The 22,002-nt window shown below is 25.9% G+C and overlaps 1 protein-coding gene across 1 annotated transcript in view; it reads right to left on the bottom strand.

Annotated features, from left to right (window-relative positions):
* The window catches only part of LOC127283376 (receptor-type tyrosine-protein phosphatase kappa), a 61,055-nt gene that overhangs the window by 13,592 nt on the left and 25,461 nt on the right, over window positions 1–22,002 (bottom strand). The window contains exon 3 of the mRNA XM_051308203.1: window positions 3,818–3,936. Within this exon, the coding sequence (XP_051164160.1) occupies window positions 3,818–3,936 (119 nt within the window). The remainder of the gene's footprint in view (window positions 1–3,817; window positions 3,937–22,002) is intronic.

Genomic DNA, 22,002 nt, shown 5'->3' with positions numbered 1-22,002 from the left:
AAACTACACAAATGTTAAATTGTTTGTTTAAGCACAACTTAAAGACAGATAATAAGGCTACAAAATAACGAAAGGCACATTTTGAAAAACAATAAAATTAAAGAAATACGAGACTTTGAAAATTTGAACGAAAACTTACTTTTGACGTTTTTTCTTCACGTCACACCGGAATCAGACCTAACCTTTCCTGTCAGGCTCGGACACACTATGGAGGAGGAAGGGGGAACAGTGCCGACTAAAAATATGTTTGAACCATGTCTATCCGATAATTTGTTTAAAAGTTATAAGCTTTGTTACTTTCCTCCTCTGTTACTTTCCTCCTCGGTCTCCCCTACTTAAAACAAATATCCATTTAATTGACACAAGTAATTATTTATTTGGATAATAGTCAAGTAATCGACTATTTGAATGAAATAAATTTTCTTTTTCCATTTTCGAGAATCCGTATAGTTGATAAAAAATTGCATCAAGTGAGGCGGACAATAAATTCATACATTCTTAACACATCATTGCCGGCATCGCATATGAATTGTGAATGTCAGTAAAGAGAGGCACATACAAACTTTTCAGGGCTTTCCCGTGGACGACGGATCAACAAAGTCTTTTGGTAAAGAGAGAGAGGAAAAAAAAGAGAGAGGGAGTGAAGGGCGCCGGTTTATGCCCAGTAATTTTCCCAGGAGCGTTTTCATGAAAATTTCAGGAGCTTTACGCTCCATTTATCGACTGTGTGAAAGCTTTCCTTATACACTCTTTTTTTTCATTTCCCCTCTTTCGTTTCTAATTTTTTTTTCCAGTGGTTTAGGCACTTCACTCATTCTGAACAAAAATCACTTTTCAACTCTCTCTCTTTCTCTCTCTATCGTTTGGATTTATATATATATATATATATATATATATATTCACGAAAAAGGGGAAGCAATTCTGTTAAATTTTATTGTACACGTGTTTGTCGTTTTGCGATTGATTGAAAGTGTGAGTTACACGTGTAAATGTGAATACACTATATATAGTAGTATAGCGTATGTGGGATTTACACTCAATTACGAGTCAAAGAGGACGCCAAAACCCGACGATTAGTCCTCTTTCGTTTCGCGCGATGCCCTCGATTCTATTTCGCAAAACCTCATTCGAATACAAATTGAATCGAGCTTATCTTTGTCAAAAGCTGCTTTTTTCAAATGCTATAACAACCGTTTTTTTTCTATGATATAGCCATATATAAAGACTGAAATTTCATTCATCGTAATTCATCACTTTAATTAGTTTTCAAAAAAAAATTTTTTTTTTATTTTCAAGTCATAATTGGATTTTATTTTTACCCCAAAAAAGGGCTTTTATTTTCCCGTTGATTTGAAAAAATGGTTTTTATTAGGTAGCAGTAAAACAATTTTTTTATTCAAATTCTAATTTGGAGAAAATTAGAGGAAAAGACTACTACTAGTTGGAATCTAGCTCCAAGCTAGTTCCAGTCTAGTTTTAATTTAGTTTCAACCACTTCCTATGTAGTAGTTATTATTACCAAACTCGTTTCAATCTAATTCTAATTTATTTGAAATTTAGTTCCTATCTAGTTTCTATCTAGTTTCTATCTAGTTGCAAGAAGTTTTCTTCATTTCTCTTCCAGTAATTTCTCAGTATGTAAACATCACACAAGAGGTGTGTTGAGATACGATATAAAAGACAACTAACCAAAAAGACAAAGTAATCTCTTGAGAATTGAGAGACCCAGGGCTTAATATCGATTTCTCGTTAGACAATTCAAGTCACGATTCTCGAAAAATACGCGGCGGGGACTTTTTTTCTGTTCATCTTAAGTATCGTCGCAATTCAAGATTTTCTGTCACAATATATATATATATATATATATATATATATATATGAGAACGAGTATACAATTTACAATATATTAATCAGTGGAAAATTTCTTTTTCGAAAATATTACGTATATATAGAAAAATTATAGATTAGAGGAAAAAAAAAATAATTTTGCGGGTAAAAATGTAAATTTAATTTTATTGCGAGAAAAATATAGTAGTTGAAAATATTAACAAATATTTTTTTTATGAATGACGCATCATCAAGAAAAGTGAATCGACGGGAAAAAGAGGTCAGCGAAAAATTATTCGGGGAAGAAAAAATGAAATGTGTGGTATAATAAAAATGCCAGTAAAAATATTTTATTTCTTATAAATGATAATAATAATATAATAAAGAACAAGTAATAATAAATAATAGTAATATAATAAAAAAAATAAATAATAGTAATATAAATATAATAATGTAAAAAGTAAGAAAAAAATATATTGAATGCTTTTTTCTATAACTTGATATAACTAAAAGTTGGGTAAAAATTGTTTTTTATTGAAAATGTTCTCATTTATTTCAAATTTTATTTTTCAAATTTTATTAAATCTACAATACCTACAAATGCACCATTTATTTATCACAAAAGGCAAAAAAGAAAAGTTTGTATGTTGATAAATCAAAATGTGTATAAAATTGTTCCCTTTGTAGTGATTTGATGAAAAAAAAACAATATCTTTTTTGTAGTTTCTTTTTCTTTTTTTTTGTAAAGTTACGAACTTTAGTTGCGTATAATACGTGACTGACGTGGGATTTCTCAGCTTTCATTCAGTTTTATGCTAAAGCACTATACAACGTATATATATGTAGTGGAACCTCTGGCACTCTTCCAATTAGATGTTGTAAAGAGAATTATACTAAAACTATATAATATTAAAAAACAACCTTGAGGGTATTTTTTCCTTTGAAATAATTAACGTGATTCTTTTTTTCGTGTGTGCTCAAAAAAAAAACTAAAATGAACCTTTTTACAAAAATTTTATTCAATTTAATAATTGTAATAACAATTTAATAAACAATTATGTACAATAATAATAACAATGATAATAAGAATAATACGTAATAACAATTATAATAATACAAATAATAATAATAACAATACGTAATAATAATTATAATAATAATAGTAATAATAGTATAAAACTAATGAAAATAATTTCATAAATAACAATATAAAAAGTAATTTCGAATAAAATTTTATTTTCCTCTTTCTGATAAAATATGTAGAAAAAAATTTGATGAATAATTTGAACAGACAAATATATTACTAATGTAGAGGAAGTTATTTTCAAATATGATTAATTGATTGTTTTTCTTGTTTACCAAAACCCCTTATAATACTCAATGTCACTATTAATCATTAGCTTTTATTCAATTAGACAACTGAAGGTTAAACAAATCATCATTAAAACTAATATTGATTGTAAAAAAATTGGGGAAAGTGAGAAGAAAAAATTATTATATACAAAAATAATAGCCCAATTTACTTTATTTTTAAAGATGTACTCGAAATTTCAAAATAATTTTTCTAATATTATAAAATTTTTCTTTTATTATACAAAATTGTGTTATATGAATTAAAATTTTATAAACTTAAGAACAAACAGATTGTTCAAAAAAAAAAGATATGGGAGGAAAATATAAATTTGTTCTCGAAAATGTTTTTTAAATTTTTATATTTCTTTGAGTATTATTTGCTTTTCGTGTATTTCTTTTTTCTTATTCAAAAAATACGCTCTTTTAGAATTCCCTGAAGCAACCGTTCCTTTTATATATATATATATATGTAGAAGGAAAAGCTTCCTCTCTCGTCCATGTTATGGTGGAAAATTCGCAATTTTTCTCTCTGGTTGCTTGCACGATCGATGTTCACACAGACATATATTTATATATATATATATATACACATAAGGCCTTTAAGGGCCATATAGTTTTGCAAAACAAATGGCCTTACCTGAAACTCCACACGATACAGAACCGGAAACTTCCTTCGAAGTTCACAAAGCTTTGGGTATTGCGAAAGCTCCGTTGGCGTTGATGGCAGAGTTTCGCCCATACCAAGTTCCTCAGCAGCTTAAAAGAAAACAATTAATTTAATAAGTGACAAAGTTTTTTTTTGTAAAAAACATTTTTTTTTTAAATTAAATTTTATGCTGAAAAAAATTAAAGTTATTTAACTATTTATCAAATAAATATTTACTTGAAGCAAATAATTTTTAAAACCAAATAATTTTTGAATGTAGTGGATGTAATCCTAATTGTAAATGTACAACTAGGGTACAATTAAGGTTTTATAGAATTTTTTTTCGAATCATTTTCCAGAAAACTCAAATGATCCACAGTTGCCCACTCTTCTCTCTCTCCCTCTCTCTATATAAAAAGTATGACATGGAAAAAATCACAGAAACGAGTATAGTGTATACTTTGGACGTGAACAAATATTTAAATAAAAAGTAGAAATTTAAATGAACGTTTCGCTGGGTAGAAATATTCGTGACATGTGATATAAAAAAAGGAGAAAAAAAATATTCTGTAAATCTGTAGCTTGTTGACGTTCTCAACTTTCACGTGGTTTCTCATCTCTCGTATATGCGGACACATCTGCTGAAAGTGTCTTCATTTTGTTGTATATATTTAAAAAAAATGCAAAAAACTTGTTATTTGACAAATAGAATAATTTAGAATTGCTATAAAAAAAATTCACATTTTACACGTTCTGAGCTATGCGTATAAGTAAAATTATCCAATTTTATTTCATTTTTTTCAAAATAAAATTATATTATGAAAAATTGTATCACGTTTCATTAAATTAAAAAATCAAACCACATTTTATACGCTAGAAAAAAAATATTTTTCAATTAACTTTTTTTTATTTTTAATTAAAAGTATAATGTTTATTTTTCTTCAAATAAATTTTATTTGTCAAAAAATAATCAATTAATTAATTAATTTAAAACTAGTTATTAATATTAATATAATAAAATATATTAAAAAAAAATTATGAATGTAAATTTATTTAAAAATTCAAAATTATATAAAAATACTAATTATTTATCATCTCTTTTTTTCAGGTGGATTAAAAGTTTGTTTCGAAGAAAGTTTGGCGAAAGTTGGCAGCGATGAAGAAATAAACAAATCGAGTAAGTCTCTTAAAACCAATTAAATGTTCTCCCTCATTTCACAATCGGAAATGTGAGTAAAACTATATATATATGTATATAATACTTTTAATGTTTAGTTAGTGTAGTGATTCGTAATTCATTGAAGATTCCAATCACGACTTTCTAAAAGTCCATGATGAGTACTATATAGTTCTCTCCTCTTCAGTGTGGCTTTGATAAGTTAGCGCATGTCATTAGAAAAGGGAATTTGGTGAAACGCCCAATTCTCAATTACCCTACATTCATTCTCATTGATCTTTGAATTCCAATATATGTATTATTATCGAGTGATTCTCTCTCTCTCTTCATATAAATGTATATATACAGAAAAGTGAATTCAAAGCCGATTATTACATTTTCACGTGTATAGTGAAATATTGGAAATGGACTTATTCATATATGTATAGACATAAAAAAATGATGCAACAAATTATTCATTTTATTTATTATTGTTGTGCTTTTAATATTCAGAATGAGAATATTCGTGTATATATATGCAGTGAAAAGAATTTGACTCTTTTTTTTATACATTTTGAGTGCTTTACTTTTGGAAAAATTTTAATAGTTACATTATTCAAGGGCTGTTCAAATATTCTGTAAGCAATTTTGGAATTTTTTGTTTTTTTATGACGAGGTATACATGAATTGTCCCACTTGATTTAAAACTCATTTGCGATAAATTTATTTCATATATAAAGTTCACGTGTGCAATAATATTTCAAAGGCCATAAATCTCGTTTAACATTAATCCTTTTTTATACAAAACTTTCTTGGCATAAATCTCATTTATAACAATTAATCATATTTGAGATATAAAACTTTAAATCTCATTTGATGTTTTGTAATTCTTATGAGATTTATGCCAAATAAGATTCATGTCAAGAGAAATTTTTCGATTAAAGCCAATATTTTTTAGTACAAAAATTATGTCAATTAAATATTATGACAAGTAAAATTTATGCCAAATAAGATTTATTCCAAATGTGATTTATGCCAATTACAATTTATGTCACATGATTTTTATGTCAATGATCATTTATGTCAAGTAATAAGATTTATGACAAAATAATATTTACATCAAATAATGTTTATGCCAATAGTGTAATTTATGCCACAATTGAGATTATATTTCAAGTACATAAGATTCATGTCAAATGAGATTTATGTGTCAAATGAAAATTATGATAAATGAGGTTTATGTCAAGTTAACTTTATATGTCAAATGAATTTACAGCAAATGAGTTTTATGTGAATTGAGATTCGGGGGAATATTCATGTACCTTCTCTCTATCTCTCTCCCTCTCATGTATATTCAGTAGTAAAAGACAGTTTCAATCAGACCAAACTCGTGAATTCTTGAAACGTCAAAATCAGTGGTAAAAGTGAGTTTCACTCAAACGGGTCGTTTCTAAGATCTTGTAATTATGATTTCAGTGTATATATATAGTTACAGAGTAAGTTTGCGTCAGATTTTCCAAGTTCTTGTAATTTCAAAATCAGTTGTACAATATAGGAGAGTATCAATCAGACAAAGTATTTTGAAATTAAATACTAAATTTTAGTATTAATTATTTACTAAATTTATTTATTTATTTATTTAGAAAAATGAAAAAAAAACAATTATGGATTTTGCGAATTATAAATATAGTCTCAAACGTGGCGTTGAGATTACAAATTGTTTGTGAATTACTAATTTAAAATAACGGTCAAGAATTGAAAAGCCATGCCTACCCTGACCCACTTGGCATGTGTGATTCTGGATACATTGATGAGCTTTGTTGATAGAAACAGGTGTTATTATTACTGATATTTTAAAAATTATGGAATTCCTTCAAAAATCAAATTTTTTAATCTATCAAAATTCTCCAACTATCGAAAAATTTAACAGATATTTTGAAATTTCTATTTTATTTTAAAGGAAATTTGCAAAAATAATTTTCATAATAATTAAAAAATAATTAAACAAACAAAAAAAAAATTTTTAAATTTAATTCAAAAATTTATTTTCAAAAAATAGTAAGACTTTTTCTTTGAATAATTTTTTTTTATAAAAGAAATTGTATGCAATTTTCTTTTTTAATCAAAAATTTTGATTTTATACATTATGTTTAACGATAAAGGAATATGACATTAGACGATTCTTGTCTTTTGGTCCAGAAGAGAACGCAATCATGAAAAGACAAGTCAAGTTCTCATTTTTCCTTCTATTATATGGGAGAGGTATAAAAATAATATAGGAGCTGTTCCGCGTCTTATTTTTCTTTTCTTTCTCTCATACCAAGTACATTGGATTTAATCCGATAAGCTACGACTAGAAATAAAAAGAAATGAAAAAGCACTAGAACCCACTATAGCAATCTAAGGATTACATTCTCCGTGTGTGTTGGATTAATTCCCTTGGAATTTTAATTGCATTTTATTTAAAAAAAAATATATATTTTTTTAAAATTATCTTTTATTATTTCTATCAAGAAATTATTATTCTTTATACAAAAATAGTTAAAAATTAATTACATTTTTAAATATTATTTTTGTTATTTCTATATGGAAATTATTATTTTCTATTAAAAAATTTTTTATTTTTATTTCTTTTCGTATGGGACTAAAATTAATTTTTCTCTATTTCGTTATATATATATTGATAGTTGACATTGACCAAGAATTTGTGAGAAAATGATTAAACTTTTGAGAACCTTGATATATTTTGTCTTTGGTTTGTGTCCAACATATTTCTTAACTAGTGGCTAATTTCCTTATGCCTATACGAATACCAAGGGAATTTCTGAACCTATTTTAGAATAAAATTATTTATATTTTAAAAAAATTATTACTATTATTATTTTTATTATTTTTTTCGAAGATTAATACAATAGGGGAAAATTATCCAAATTAAATTCTTGCCTCTGGTGTATAATTATATACCTATATATATTTTATAAATGATTAAAATACATAATTTCGGATTTGGTCCATAAACTATATAATTTTACAAATATAAGTATCTGCTATTCAAATGAGAACGTGACTCTCCATCATGTTGATAAAATAAATCAACTGTCGGATGTCGATTGATTCACGGAAATGGAACTGAATTTCCACTTCTAAACATATACATATATTGAAATATTTCAATTATATAATGAATGCAATTGGCATAATTTTCATAATTGACGCTTGCTTGTAAATTTGGTTTTAATTTGAATGCTATATATATAGCGCAGGAAGATTTTATTTTCTCGCTGTGGAAAAATATTTTAAATAAAAATAATTGTCACTAATTTATCAAATAATTTATTTTAATTTAAATAATTAAACACAATTTTTTTTTTATAATTTAATTCTTTAAATTTTAATAATTTAACAAAATTATTATTAGTAATGGAATAAAATTATCAATCCATCCAAGTCAAAATGGTCAAAATTTTGACTTGGATGGATTGATAATTTTATTCCATTACTATTTATTACACCAAGTGATAAATTCATCATTAAAAAAAATTATTATTAATTAAATAATTAGGAAATTAAAACAATAAAAAATGATTTTTTCATCTTAATAGTAATACAATTCGGATTGTTTTTCTGACTACCATGTGAAATGAAAATATTTATTGCTCATGAAATTTCTTGTTTCAATTATAAATTTTCTGAAAATCCTCGAGTATATAGATGACGAGATTATGCCTTTGAAATTTTCCGGTTGACTGAATATTTCGCTGTCCCGCCTGGGGCTCAGCTGCTTTTCCCGCAAAGTGTATATAGCGATCCCAAGTGTCAAAATCGATTTCGTTCACAAATATATGAAAGACATAGAGAGAGAGAGGAGAGGATTTGAAATTTTATTCTATTCTTCTTTTGTCTTTTTTTATACTGCCCCCTCCCCTCTCTGTCTGAAAGTCAAATAGGTAGTGTTGGCACGTTCTCGATAGAAAATATGGGAAATTGTTCAGTTAGTGGACATAGGCGACGATACGGCGCCATTTGGTCCATGAATCTACTCGCGTTTGTTACACATATAGGTTTGCACGTATTATAGTTTATGTATATATATATATAGCTTATATACATTTATATAAACATATGTGTATACATGTATGTTTATACAACCTAAAGGTGTGTGTGTGTGTATTTGTAGGAACGTGCGATTCTGGCTCCACTGGCATTCTAGGCTCCACGACATTTCTGGCACATCAAATATGAATCAGTATAGTTTACTCGTGTATCTCTCTCTCTCTCGTAATACTTGTGTATACAGCAATAACAGTGTCACCAGGCTAAATTGTCGGTCGATTTTTTTTCCAAAGAAAATGACTGTAAAATAAATTTTGTTAAGTAAAAAATCGTATAAAAACAATTTTGAATAAATTAAAAATTAAAGTACTAAGAAAAATATTTGCATATGAATAAAAATTTAAAAAAAAAATTGTTGAAATAAATGAGAATGTTTTAGAATATAAAATATTAATAATGTAAGTTAGAGCCAAATAAGAGTATATATATATATATATATATATAATACAAAAAAGTTTTTTAATTGAGACGAATAGAAAAATATTCGTTTTCGTCCGACAATCATGGGAAAATTTAAATTGAAAAAGTTTCTATCAGTGCAAAAAATTGAACGCACAGCTTCTTCTTCTTCTTCTTCTTCTCTTTTTGTCTGAGGGAAGGGAATACAAATTTGAAAACTTGATGAATTGAAAATATTTATTTAAAACTCCTTTTTGGTATACACGTGAAAAAATTATTTTTTTCCTTTAATTAAATTTTTAAAAATTTATAAAAAATAATAACTTGAATTTAAAATTTCGTTAGGTAATTATTTTTTTCAATATTTTTATTTGTATTTTATAAAAATTATTCGAAATTTTTTTTTTCTAGAAAATCTTGAGAAGTATTTAAGAATCTTTAATAATTTCTCTCTCTCTCTCTCTCTCTCTTTCTTTCTTTCTTGGAACGTTTAAAGTCTTGTTATAACTTATAAAAGATGGATTATATTAAAAATTCCTTGCTTCTAGTGATAAAAGAAGAAAGTGGAAAATTTCATTATCTCAAATTACTCAATTTTTGTTGTTGTTGTATTAAATAGAGTATATAATTTTTTCAATATAAAAACAGTGTCAGTGTATGATGTATACACATATATATTTTATACAAAAAAGAAGTATAAAAAAAGTACCTGATGGGTAATAATTTTTTTCATGTGCAATTTTTTTTTATATGCAACTTTTATTTTTGTTCGATGTTGAAATTCGGGGTGAATATTTTGTATTTTTTTTTTTTATTTTAAAATTTAAAAGAGATATCCCATCATAATAGAGAGGTGAACTTTCCTGTGACCCAAATAGAGCGCGTAAGCTTCTCAATGTCTGTTTCGAGAGTTCTAAGCACCGGAAGCGAATACAACTTTCCGGTATTTTACCAAAAGCAAACAATGAATTACACAATACTTTTCTTTTTAGACAACAATGTGTATTGTAAATATTCGAAAATTGGAAAAAACTTTTGGAGCATATAAAATCGCTTCTATTTCCTCCTGAATAGATATTTGAGAATAAATTCACTATTTGGAAAAATATATTTTTTAATTTTTAAATATATTTTGATTTTTTTGTTGTTAAAATTAAATTAAACTTTTATCTATTTTAATTTACTGAATTTTTATACTATATTTTATTCATATTTAATTAATTAATAATTTCAAGAATTTTTTTTTCGTATTTCGTTTTTCTTTTTTGAAATTTTTTATTTTGCCTCAGCATTATAAGGTAAATAGAGTTAATAAATCGTCGACACTCTTTTGTCATTTTTTTTTCGTTAAAAGAAAATTGTAATTTACACAAATAAAAAAATAGGACAGGCCATATTTCTGATACGTGCGATTCACCTGTATCCTAGTACAGTTCGTGTGACACGTCGTTCATCTTTTGGACGTGTAATGCATAGTTCCATCGGGATTAAAAGTCTTCGTGTGTGATGTTCTACCGAATTCCCTTTTGAATTTAATCAAAACGACTTTTTCTTTAGCGATCTGTGACATATTGTTTTGACGTGTGTAAACGTTTTACAGTATAAAAAAATATATATATCAGGATGCAACTGAAAATTAATTAGTGACATTACTCAACTTCTTTTTCACATTGAGAAAACACAGAAATTAATTTCCACGCTGACAGAAAAATTAATTTTGATTTTTCTATATTGTGTGATTTTATTTTCTATAAATAATAGGAAACCATTTATCGTTACAATTAGAGGAAAAACCTAATAATAATAAGTATTTAAAAATTTTGAAATCATTTTTCTTTATTTGTGGCTGTGAAATAAAGTTTGGAATTTATAGTTTTGGAAAATTTGTAACCTCTCCCTCAGTTTTTACATCTAGTAAAGTAGAACAGGATTTTTTTTTCATTTTCTTGAACTATAAGAACCTATGTTTTCCCAAGAATCATTGATATGAAAATTTCAATTCCATTTCTCATCATCTATGGAACTTGAAAAACCATCGTCGACGTAGTCATAGTCGTAGAAATGACTCCCTTGTGAGAGTCCATAAATTTCAGTACGAGTCTATGTTTTAGTATTCTGCCAACCGAATGATGAGGAAAAAAAAATTCCTCAAACCAGTCACACCTCTACCTTTTGGATAGCAAAAGTTTCTTCCATTTTTTTTAAACATTCAATTGAAACTTTTTTCCATTTCATTTTCTACATTTCACATTTTTAGTTTAAATTTTTAAAAAACGATTTAATTCTAATTTTTCTTGAAAAAAATATACAATTAAAAAAAGTTATGTATTTTTTTCAAAAGAAAATTTTTATATTTAAAAAAAATAGATTTAAATTTTTGAAAAGTCGAAAAATAAGATTGGACTCTTTGGATCAAATTTCTATATACACTACATGACAGTTTTCCTACTTCGACACTGATTGGAAGCACAAACTTATTTTGAAACGAGAAGGACGTTTATTCGACAGTTCGTTGTCCCTTTTCACGAAATGGGAAATGAGGAAATCCTCACGGAGAGAGAGAACTAAAACTCGCGCAGAGGAGATGTCGATATATATCTCTCAACCGCAGTATATATATATATGGGGCATTCCATGTGAGATTTTCATTCACAATTTTTTTTTATTAAGACATTAATTTTTTATACTATTTATGAAAAATAAGAAAATACATATTTTTTAATTTTATGATTTGATAAAAATTATGGAAGTTGTATTTAAAAATACATACACAGCTTCTGACTACGAAATATATAAGAAAAATCACAACTTTTATAATTTTTATCAAATCAAAAAATATGTATTTTCTTATTTTTCATAAATATTTTGCAAAAAAAAAAATTGTTGGTAAAAAAAAAATTGTGGAATTATTCTCATGTGGAATGCCCCATATAATCTTCGATTTTCCAACACTCACACACCCTATATACAACAAGCACTCGAACTTAAGACTTTTCTCGGGCAGATAAATCCCAATTCTCAGATCGTCGTGTATATATAACGGAAAAAGCGAGAAAAATATATTTAGTGGAGCGAGTCAACTGAAACCTTCTTTTATATATAGATATACATATACTTGTAGAATTTATTTTTCCTGTAATCGAATTTTAACGAGGCAAATTTAAATATCGATAGCTTCACCGAGTCGTGTTCCCGGCAAAATGAAAAAAAAAACCCTTCCTCCCCCCCAAAAAAAAATCTACAAATGATCCTATAACACAAAGAAAGAAGCAGAGAAAACAAAAAAGAAAATTATGTTTCGGGCAAATTGAAAAAAATTGAGTTACGTTCCAATTCTTCGATCGTTTTCTCTCTCTCTCTAAATTGTTTTCTACACTTTTTCACATACGAAATTTTTTTTCTCAAACCGCATAAAAAATTTCAATTTCAAAATAAATTCAGTTAAAATTTTTTACATTGTGCACTATAATTCTCTCATTGGTAGAAAAATATTTCAAAATTATTTATAGATATTTACTTAATAAATACAATTTTATTTCTCTCTTTGTCATTTTCGATACTCGAACATTTTTTTTTATGTTTTGCTAATGAATTCATTTTTTTTGAGTTTTCATTTATTATTTAAAACTCATCAGAGAATCAAGTTTAATTATAAATCATTATATTCTATTATTTTATATATAAAACAATATATACAATCATTGTGAGTAACAAGATACATTTCCATTAAAATTTTGCACACGAGTTCTGTTTAAAGTAGAAAATTCCAATTCAATTTCTATTGTAAAATATTTTTCCATGCTTTTTAAAATTTATTTAACTTTTATCTCTGTTATTTCATTTCATTTATCTACTTTATTTGTTTTATTGAAAAATATATAATACATTTTTGGTGTGTTATATATTAAAATAAACATTAATATTTATTTTTTTTAAAAATAAATTACTAAAAAATAAACATATATATATATATACTCTCTAAATTTTAATTAGTAAAATTTAACTAATTCGAAAAAAAGAAGTGAATAACTAATTCAAATTAGTTAAAATTTGTATTAATTCAGATTTAGAGAGTAATGGAGAGTGGAAAAAAATTTTAATAATGGAATGTTATAGAAATTTTCCATTAAAGTAATCACTTTGGGAATTTTGTCGTTCTATTTAAGGATTCCTTAATTTCAGAAAAAGCATCCTATTAGAGGTTCCAATTAAGTTTGCGCTCTAATTATTAATAAACCAGGATAGATATATTGAGTTCATTTACACACAGGTTGAAGATGCTATATACCCTTCTATAAATTGTTATTTTGTTCGAAGATAATTACTAAAAAAAGATTCAAAATTAAAATAATTGTAAAAAAATTATTTTGTTTATTTTGCTGCATAAAATATAAATAAATTGACAAATATCTTTTAAGAATAATTTTTATAATATTACAGTTGAAAATAATTTCAAATTCTAATGTAATTATTCGTCTAGATATTAATTATAGGGACAATTTAATTGATTTCAGAAAGTTATCGGTTAATTAACAAGGTTGTGAAAATTTGGAAAGTTTGAAAAATATATTCCAGGTCCTATAATTTCCCACTACTCTATATGACATTAAATCAGGACATGAAAATATTTTTTTCTTTCATTAAGTATATTAATTTCCTTTTGATATTTTTTATTTCGCTATTTTATTTTATTATATTAAAATAATATATTTTTTTAATTTAAAAAAGATTATTTCTGTAAAAGTTTTGAAATATTCGTGCAAGCATTTTTGCGACATGCCACAAGTATAATTGAATTTAGATTTGATTTTCGAATTATATAGTTTCATGGCATAAAGCAAACATACAGATGATTACTGTACCTATACTATTTTCACAATTGCCAGTAGAGTGTCACAAAATACGCGAGAATTTTGTTAAAATCAATAGGAAAATTGAATCCTCGTCTCATGACATGAATGACTAACGCATCGATATTCTATTGTATTCGTGAATTTTATATATATATATATATATTGCCAAACGGAACAATAGCCCAATGATTAAAATCAGGTTATTATTATAGTTTAATTTCAGTACCTTTAGGAATTTTTTTACTCCGTCAATTTAACTCCCTTAATCTCAAATTACTATTAATAATAATTGATCAATTATATTTTTCTGCTTTTTAATTAAATTATCCTTTATAATTAAAAAAAAGAATTATTACAATAAAAATAATGATTTAATTTAAAAATTAAAAATCTTCTTTCTTGAAGAACGAATTTTAGAAGAAAAGAATTTTATTTTAGAAAATACAGATTAGAAAATATTTTCTAGATAAAGTATCTCCTTTTATACTGCGACATTAATGGAAAATAATTGATTCTTGAAGTGTTTATTGCTTTTAACGTTACGATATATTTGCGAGGATAAAACACGGATTCCATCTGTAGTTTTATATGATACATATATGAAACTAAAGAATATATATATAGGAAGAGGTCGATTCTGATTGACCGAGAGAGGTCACGTACCTACTCGCAAGCTCAGGCATTTTCCCATTTACGAAATGTAAGATAGAAGAGAGGCAACAAAGAGGGAACTTTAGGAGGCAAGACTACGAGGAAAAAGTTTGTAGTCGCCTTTCCTATACACACATATATATTTATACCATGGTTTCTATATATAGAGTAAAAAGTATTTTTCCGAGAAAAAGAATAAAAAAAAAGAATTTTATCCTTTTAAAAAAAAAGAAGGAGAAGAAACTAGGAAAAAGGAGAAACGAGACAAAGAGGGGGGAAAAGGTAGCTGAAACTGAATCACCACGAATTCTAGAAAACGCTATACACAAAAGAGAGAGAGAGAGAGAGAGAGACACGCGGTTCTATACATTGAAAAGTTCACGCTCGACTTGAAAGTGGATACACTTAGAAGTCTTATAGTCTATTGGCAAGTGCAGTGTCTTGAAATCAAATTGAAGTTCTGACTATAGATGAAAAATGTTCTTCGCCATCGACTCGCGTACATTTTGTGAAAATTTACAATGACATCTCCATAGATTTTCAATGACGATTTTTCACAAAGAGACTCCTTTTTTACAGAAAAAAATGTTAAAAGCTTTTAAAATTTTTAAAAAAGAATATAGAAAGCGTTTATTAATTTATATAAAAATTTTAAGATTCATTAAATATCCAATGTAACTTGATTGAATTGCATAATTTATATCCATTTTTTTGGCAAGAGTTTGTTAATTAATAGAATGCAAAGGCCTTTAGATTAATTAAGGACAAACTGAGAGATAAAAATTTAATTTCAGTGTATTTAGAATAATAGTCTTAAATATCCAGTTTAGAGAGAGAGAGGGAGGAAATTGGACAATTTTATTTATATATTTTATGCAAAATTTCCCCTTGCAATTCTCAGTTAGTTTAGGTGGAACATCGTAAATAAAATTTCCGTTCTGTTATTCATATCGTCCTGCTCCTCATCCGTGTACTCTCATCTCTCTCTCTCTCCCTCTTTCCACATCTCGTAACTATAACCAAATCTGTCTGCTCGTCGTGACCTGGCGCCCAAGCTAATGTAAACCGAAAGCAAATCGAATAGGAATCCACACTTTAGGACGAATGCGAATATACTATTTATATTGTCAAACTGGCCTTGACAGTTTTTTTTTAATTGCCTTATTTCATTATTTTTAATTGAACTAAATGATTTTTACAATTTTTAATTACATTCTATTTAGAATTATCATATTGAGAATAATTTGGAAAAATATTGGGAATCGAACCCAGAACCCTTGGGACGCGAGCCTTGTTCTCCGACCATACAGCTACGTTGACTTAGAGATTTTTCACTTGACATACATTCTCTTCGTGATAAAAAAATACCTTTAATTTTTTACATCTAGTTTATAATCCCTAAATACTTTATTATAAAATTGTAATAAAAAAAAGAATTTTACTATTTAACAGATTAAAGTGATATTTGGTAGAAGCGCATTTTGAATATATATATATTGGACCTTCACCTTTAGTCACTCGTGATGTCTAATTTTATTGAAACGGCTTTTTCAATAATCAAAAACAGGGTTGAAAATAAAACGATCAATATAAAAGCGGGTAATCTTTAATTTGAATGTTCTTTTTGAAGTGAAACACACATCATCATCATTTTGAATATAGATATATAATGCAGATTGAGAATCATTCCTCCTTTTATTCTATGTATAAACACGCGAATGCATATGATGTTCTATTTTTAAGCACTTACAAATGGATGTTCGCGAGGGAGTAAAAGGCAATATTTACTCGATACATTCCTACGATCAAATCGTCTGGCAATCTGGCCAGCTCAATAATTCAGAAACTATGTGATGAGCGGAAGTAGCTCGAGGTATTTACCCTTAACTCGTTCCATTACAAAGTTGGAGCAACTAGTGCATATATATTTATATACATATATACATGTATACCATATACCCTCAATCTAGATTATTTTCTCATCTCCTGCATTAATTATGCAAAAGGCTCTTTAATTAATTGCGAAAACATCAATCCTTATCATTTTCCCCCTCTACTGCAGAAAGCAGTCAGAGAACAAAGATTTTGTGTCTGCAACAAAATCGTTTGGTTCTTGTAACCAAATTTCCCTTTTATTAAAATTCATATAATTTAGAATAATTGATAATTTGACCATTTATTTTTTTAGATACCGAGAAATAAATTTTGAAAAATATAATAATTATTATTATTATTCCTACATTTCTAAAGCAATAATAAATTTTTCTTTTTTGGCTAAATACAATTAAAAAAATCAAAAAGTAACGTTATAATTGAAAAAAATCATACATAAAAGTGAAGTGTGTATGTTTACTGTTATAACTGTTATTTGCTGATATTTTGTTCTGTAAGTTTACTTTTCTTGTAAGTTCTCGTAAATTGTGGTTTCTTCCACAACGACCTGGATTCTGGTACAATGCTTTTAAATCTAACTCACCCCTCCCTCCCTTCTTCCCCAATGGGGTCCAACTATTTCCGACGTTTCAAAGAAGGCGAATTTATCGCAAGAAACTCTTTTGGTTAGGAAATTTTCATATAAATGTGATAACTCACAAACATTTAAAAAGTTACAAGACACCCAGTTTTTGAAGAAATGATAAATCACAAAATTTCCAGAGGCGTTTTAAAAAAAATCACGTTTCACTATACAATTATTTCCCTTTTTTAAAAAAAAATTATTTATTTAATTTGTTTATTTATTAACTTTTTTAAATAATTTTTTTATTTATTTATTAATTTATAAAAAAAGTCTAAGGAGGCCATATAGTAGAAAATTTGAAAGAGAATATAAATTTAAAAGAAAAAAAATATGTAAACAGTAAAAATAAAAGAAACAACGGATAAAAGATAAACCGAATATTACAAAAATTTAATCTTACATATATTGAGATAAGAAGAAAAAAGTATGAATGACTAATGAAAATTCACATTATAAAGAAGTAAAGGAACATTTTCAAAAAGAAAACTCTCTTGGGAGATGTGCGTATTTTGTAAAAACAAAGAATAAGGTAGAGAAAAAAAAATTTATGTATATATTTAAATAAAAAGAAATTTTTTTTAGGGAGGGAAATATAATTCAAATTTTTCAAAATAATAATTATTTCAAAAAATAACAATTTTTATAAAAAAATATAATTATCATAATAAAATATCGTTTTTATAATTAGAATTCTTTTACATCAAAAGTTAATAAGTTTATAAAACTTAGATACTTTTACAAAAACTTAAAAACTTAAAAAAGAAAATTTTTTTAAAATAAATTCGTTTCCCAGTAAAACGTCATGGTTATAAAATTAAAACAAAACCAAAAATGAGAAACAAATTTTACAGTATTTAATATAACTTTGAAATAAACAATGTACGGTCTTTGATAATAATAATAGAAAAACAAGAATCTGAAATAATAGCATGAAGAAAAATATAATAATAATAGTAATTATTATAATTAATTATTATTATAATGATAATTATTATTATCATTATTAATATATATATATATATATATTTGAGTTGAATTTTTTTTCATTTAATATTATTATTATTATATTATATTTACACTAATACAGAAATTATTAGTTTAAATGCAGATTATTTGATTTAAATGGAAATTATTTGGTTTATGTACTTTTTTTGTAAATGATGTACTGGCAAAATTACAAAATTAATTTCAAAGCAATAATTCATACAGTTGGAGGAGCAATTATTACAAGAGTGATCAAATAATAATAATAATAATATTAATATTAATAACAATATATTAATAATAATAATAATTGCATCGTCACTTGTGTATAAAATACAAGAAGAAATAATATGTCTGATATTTTATATCGGTTTTTATTTTTCCATACGAAACTCGAGTGTAAAATAAAATTTTCAGAAGATTAATTGCGAAAGAAAGAGTATAAAAAATTCTTTAATCAATATACCGCGAGAGAATGATATTTATATTAAAAAGTGAGAAATTTCTCTCTTGAGTTGTTGATGCTGAGAAATATTGCTTCAAATATATATATATATATATATATGAAGTAAATAAAGGTAATACGAAAGGCTTTATAATTATCGGTCAATCGGATGACAGTTTTGCTTCTTCAGCGGAAACGAAATTGACGAGAAAGCTATCCGGTATATCAGAGAGGTCGGGGATATTCCGTAATGGAAACAGTTTTCTCTGAAAATGTCATCTCTAGACTATGCGCGTGGTAATTGCTCAACTTTCGAATATATCTGTGCTCAACTTAAATGTCACAAGTTTCTTTTTTTTTTTTTTTTTTTTAACAAATTAGATGAAATAATTTACAAAAAAAGTCCTTAATTTTTTAGACACAATTTTCTTTTTACCAAATAATAATTTTTATTTTAAATTAAACAATTTTCTTTTGAGATAATTTTTTAAAAATACTTTTTAAAAATTTGTTCTTTGAAAAAATGTAATTAAATTTTTTTAAACCAATTTAGATAAAAAAGGATATTAAAAGCTGTAAATACGAAGTACGAAATGTTAAACGATTTTATATATATATATATTTTTTTATTCATTTGAATGCATTATTAATTATACTTTCAAAGTTTGTGCGCATTAGATTGAATTTTGCTCGCTGAACTTTACGTTAAACGTGGTAAAGTCGTTGATGAGATTTTTTTTTATTTTTATTTTTTTTTTTTGCCGAAGATAAACACATGCAACGTGAAATATATGGAAGGAGGTCAAGCGAAAAACTAACTTAATGCAAAAAAAAAATCAATTTATTCCTGATTTTTCGTTTACTTCGTTAAATTTATTTTGACGTTTATTTTGTGTTAAATCAAAATTCGAAAAATTTACTCTTTTTTTTGAAAAATTTATATAAACTTCCAGCAAATTTACAGTGATGAATAATAAAATAATTATTTTGCATACCAAAAAAAGAAAATTTGCATCATTTATTTTATATTCTATATAATAGAATATTAAAAATGTTCAATATAAAAATAAATGAAAAGCGGTATTTCAGGCGTTTATGCTTTTGAAAAATTTGTTTTATAGTTTTTTTTATTTATTTATTCACTATATAGATACACTCTTCAAAGGATTTGACAAAGGAAAAAAAAGATATTCAAGTTTTCCTGGCGCGCGTTTTGAGATTATCGTCGAGAGAGAGAGAGAAAAAAAAATTTTTGCCGCCGGCAATTGATCAAAATAATTGTATTTATATTGTAGAAGGAAATATAAAGTTGAATGTGCGCGTATTCGGGATAATTCTATATGATCTAGAAATAGTACTGCGAAGAACCTGCGTCAGGGTCGTTTTACGTCAATGACGGTCAGCAAACGAGCTCGTGATTTTTCGTTAACCGACAATAACTAAGTAATTGCTCTATATATATATATTTACTCGTGCAGAACACTAGAAGAAAACGTGGTGACTAAAAAATTGAAAAAAAATATGTATAAAGGATTCTCCAGAAAATTACGGTAGATAAATTTTTTTTTTTTTAAGAAACTGATGGTTTTTTGTAGTTTTCTATATATATTTTTTCTACTTTTTGTAGAGTAATTTTCCAAAAGAAAAAAAAATTTTTATAAAAATATAGTTAATTTAAAAAAAGAAAGAAAAACAGGATGTGGTTCGAAAAATTAATTTTGTGTGTGTATGTTTATTTGCTTTTGTTTTTCATTGCACGAGCAATCTCACGGATGCCAAATGAATAAAACGTGTATTATGCATCCTAGATGAGGGGCTCGCCTTAATTACCTAATAATAGCTAGCCAATTTTGATGCTCTGTGGCTTGCGCGCAAAAATCCATTCACTCATTTTACTGCCAAAAAAGAAAACACGTTTCACTTGCTTTTCAATTAAATCATTTAAATAGCCTTGAAAAAGTTCATTTGAATATTCAAAACTGAACTCAAACAAAAATATATTGAAATTCAATTTTCAATTATAATTTTTATATAGGATATTGAAATTATAATTAAATCACGAAGAATATTAAACTTTTATTTTTAATTAATTATGAATTTAATTAATTAAAATTAATATGACAATCCGGAAAAAAAACTTCACCTGAAATAGCGAAAGATTTAACTGAAATTTAAAATTAATTTTATTAATTTAAAAAAATGGATGAAATTAATTTTTATAAATTTTAATAATAAGTATTTTAATAATATGACTCTATATTATATAAGAAAGGATTTATAGATATGAAAATTCCGTTTTGCACATATTGTAAAATATATTTTACACTTAATATGTCACAGACAGTGTTACAAGGGAGTGGTTGTTATAGTGTATATAAATGTCAGAAGAGCGTGCCAGCGATAAATACCTCGCGTTGCTTCGCACAATTACTAAACCAAGAGGCGAGGAGAAAGGAAAATAAAGAAAAAAAAGAAAATGTAAAATTTAATTTTCCTTCAACTATACAGAAGATTTCAAGAGTCACGTTCCTAACATCATCTATATACATATATATTCATATAAAAGGTGTGGTAGAAAATAGTCAAGAAAAAGTGAACAATAATTCGTCTGGAATGTCAAGCTAGTAATAAAATTAATTTTAAAAAATTAAAAAGAACTAATTTTTTAAAAAAAAATTATTAATAAAAATTCGCAGAACCGAATATTTCATATATTTGAAAATTTACTATAATTTATTAAACGTGACTTGGTATAGTCATATATAAGAAAATTTTCTACTTTTCAAGAAAAGTTTTATATGCCTTTTCAAACTCGACCTCTGCTCTCTTATCGGATTGGAATAATAAATTACGAACATCTGCAACGACGGAAAAGTTGGTTTCAAAATTAGTAAAATTCACTCGATAATTGAGTAAAAAAAAGAAAAGTCCCCCGCAAATTGAATTTTAGTAAGTGTGAACTGTCGTTTCTTATTAAAATTGATTTTATTGTCAAAAAATAAAAAATTCTTTTCTATATTTACTTAATAAAAATTCGAATAAAAGAATATTAAAAAA

The sequence above is a fragment of the Leptopilina boulardi genome, unplaced genomic scaffold (genome assembly GCF_019393585.1).
Source record: "Leptopilina boulardi isolate dan_hultmark-lab unplaced genomic scaffold, ZJU_Lbou_2.1 LbouV2_31, whole genome shotgun sequence".
Taxonomy (NCBI): domain Eukaryota; kingdom Metazoa; phylum Arthropoda; class Insecta; order Hymenoptera; family Figitidae; genus Leptopilina; species Leptopilina boulardi.
This window is presented reverse-complemented; position numbering and strand designations above follow the sequence as displayed.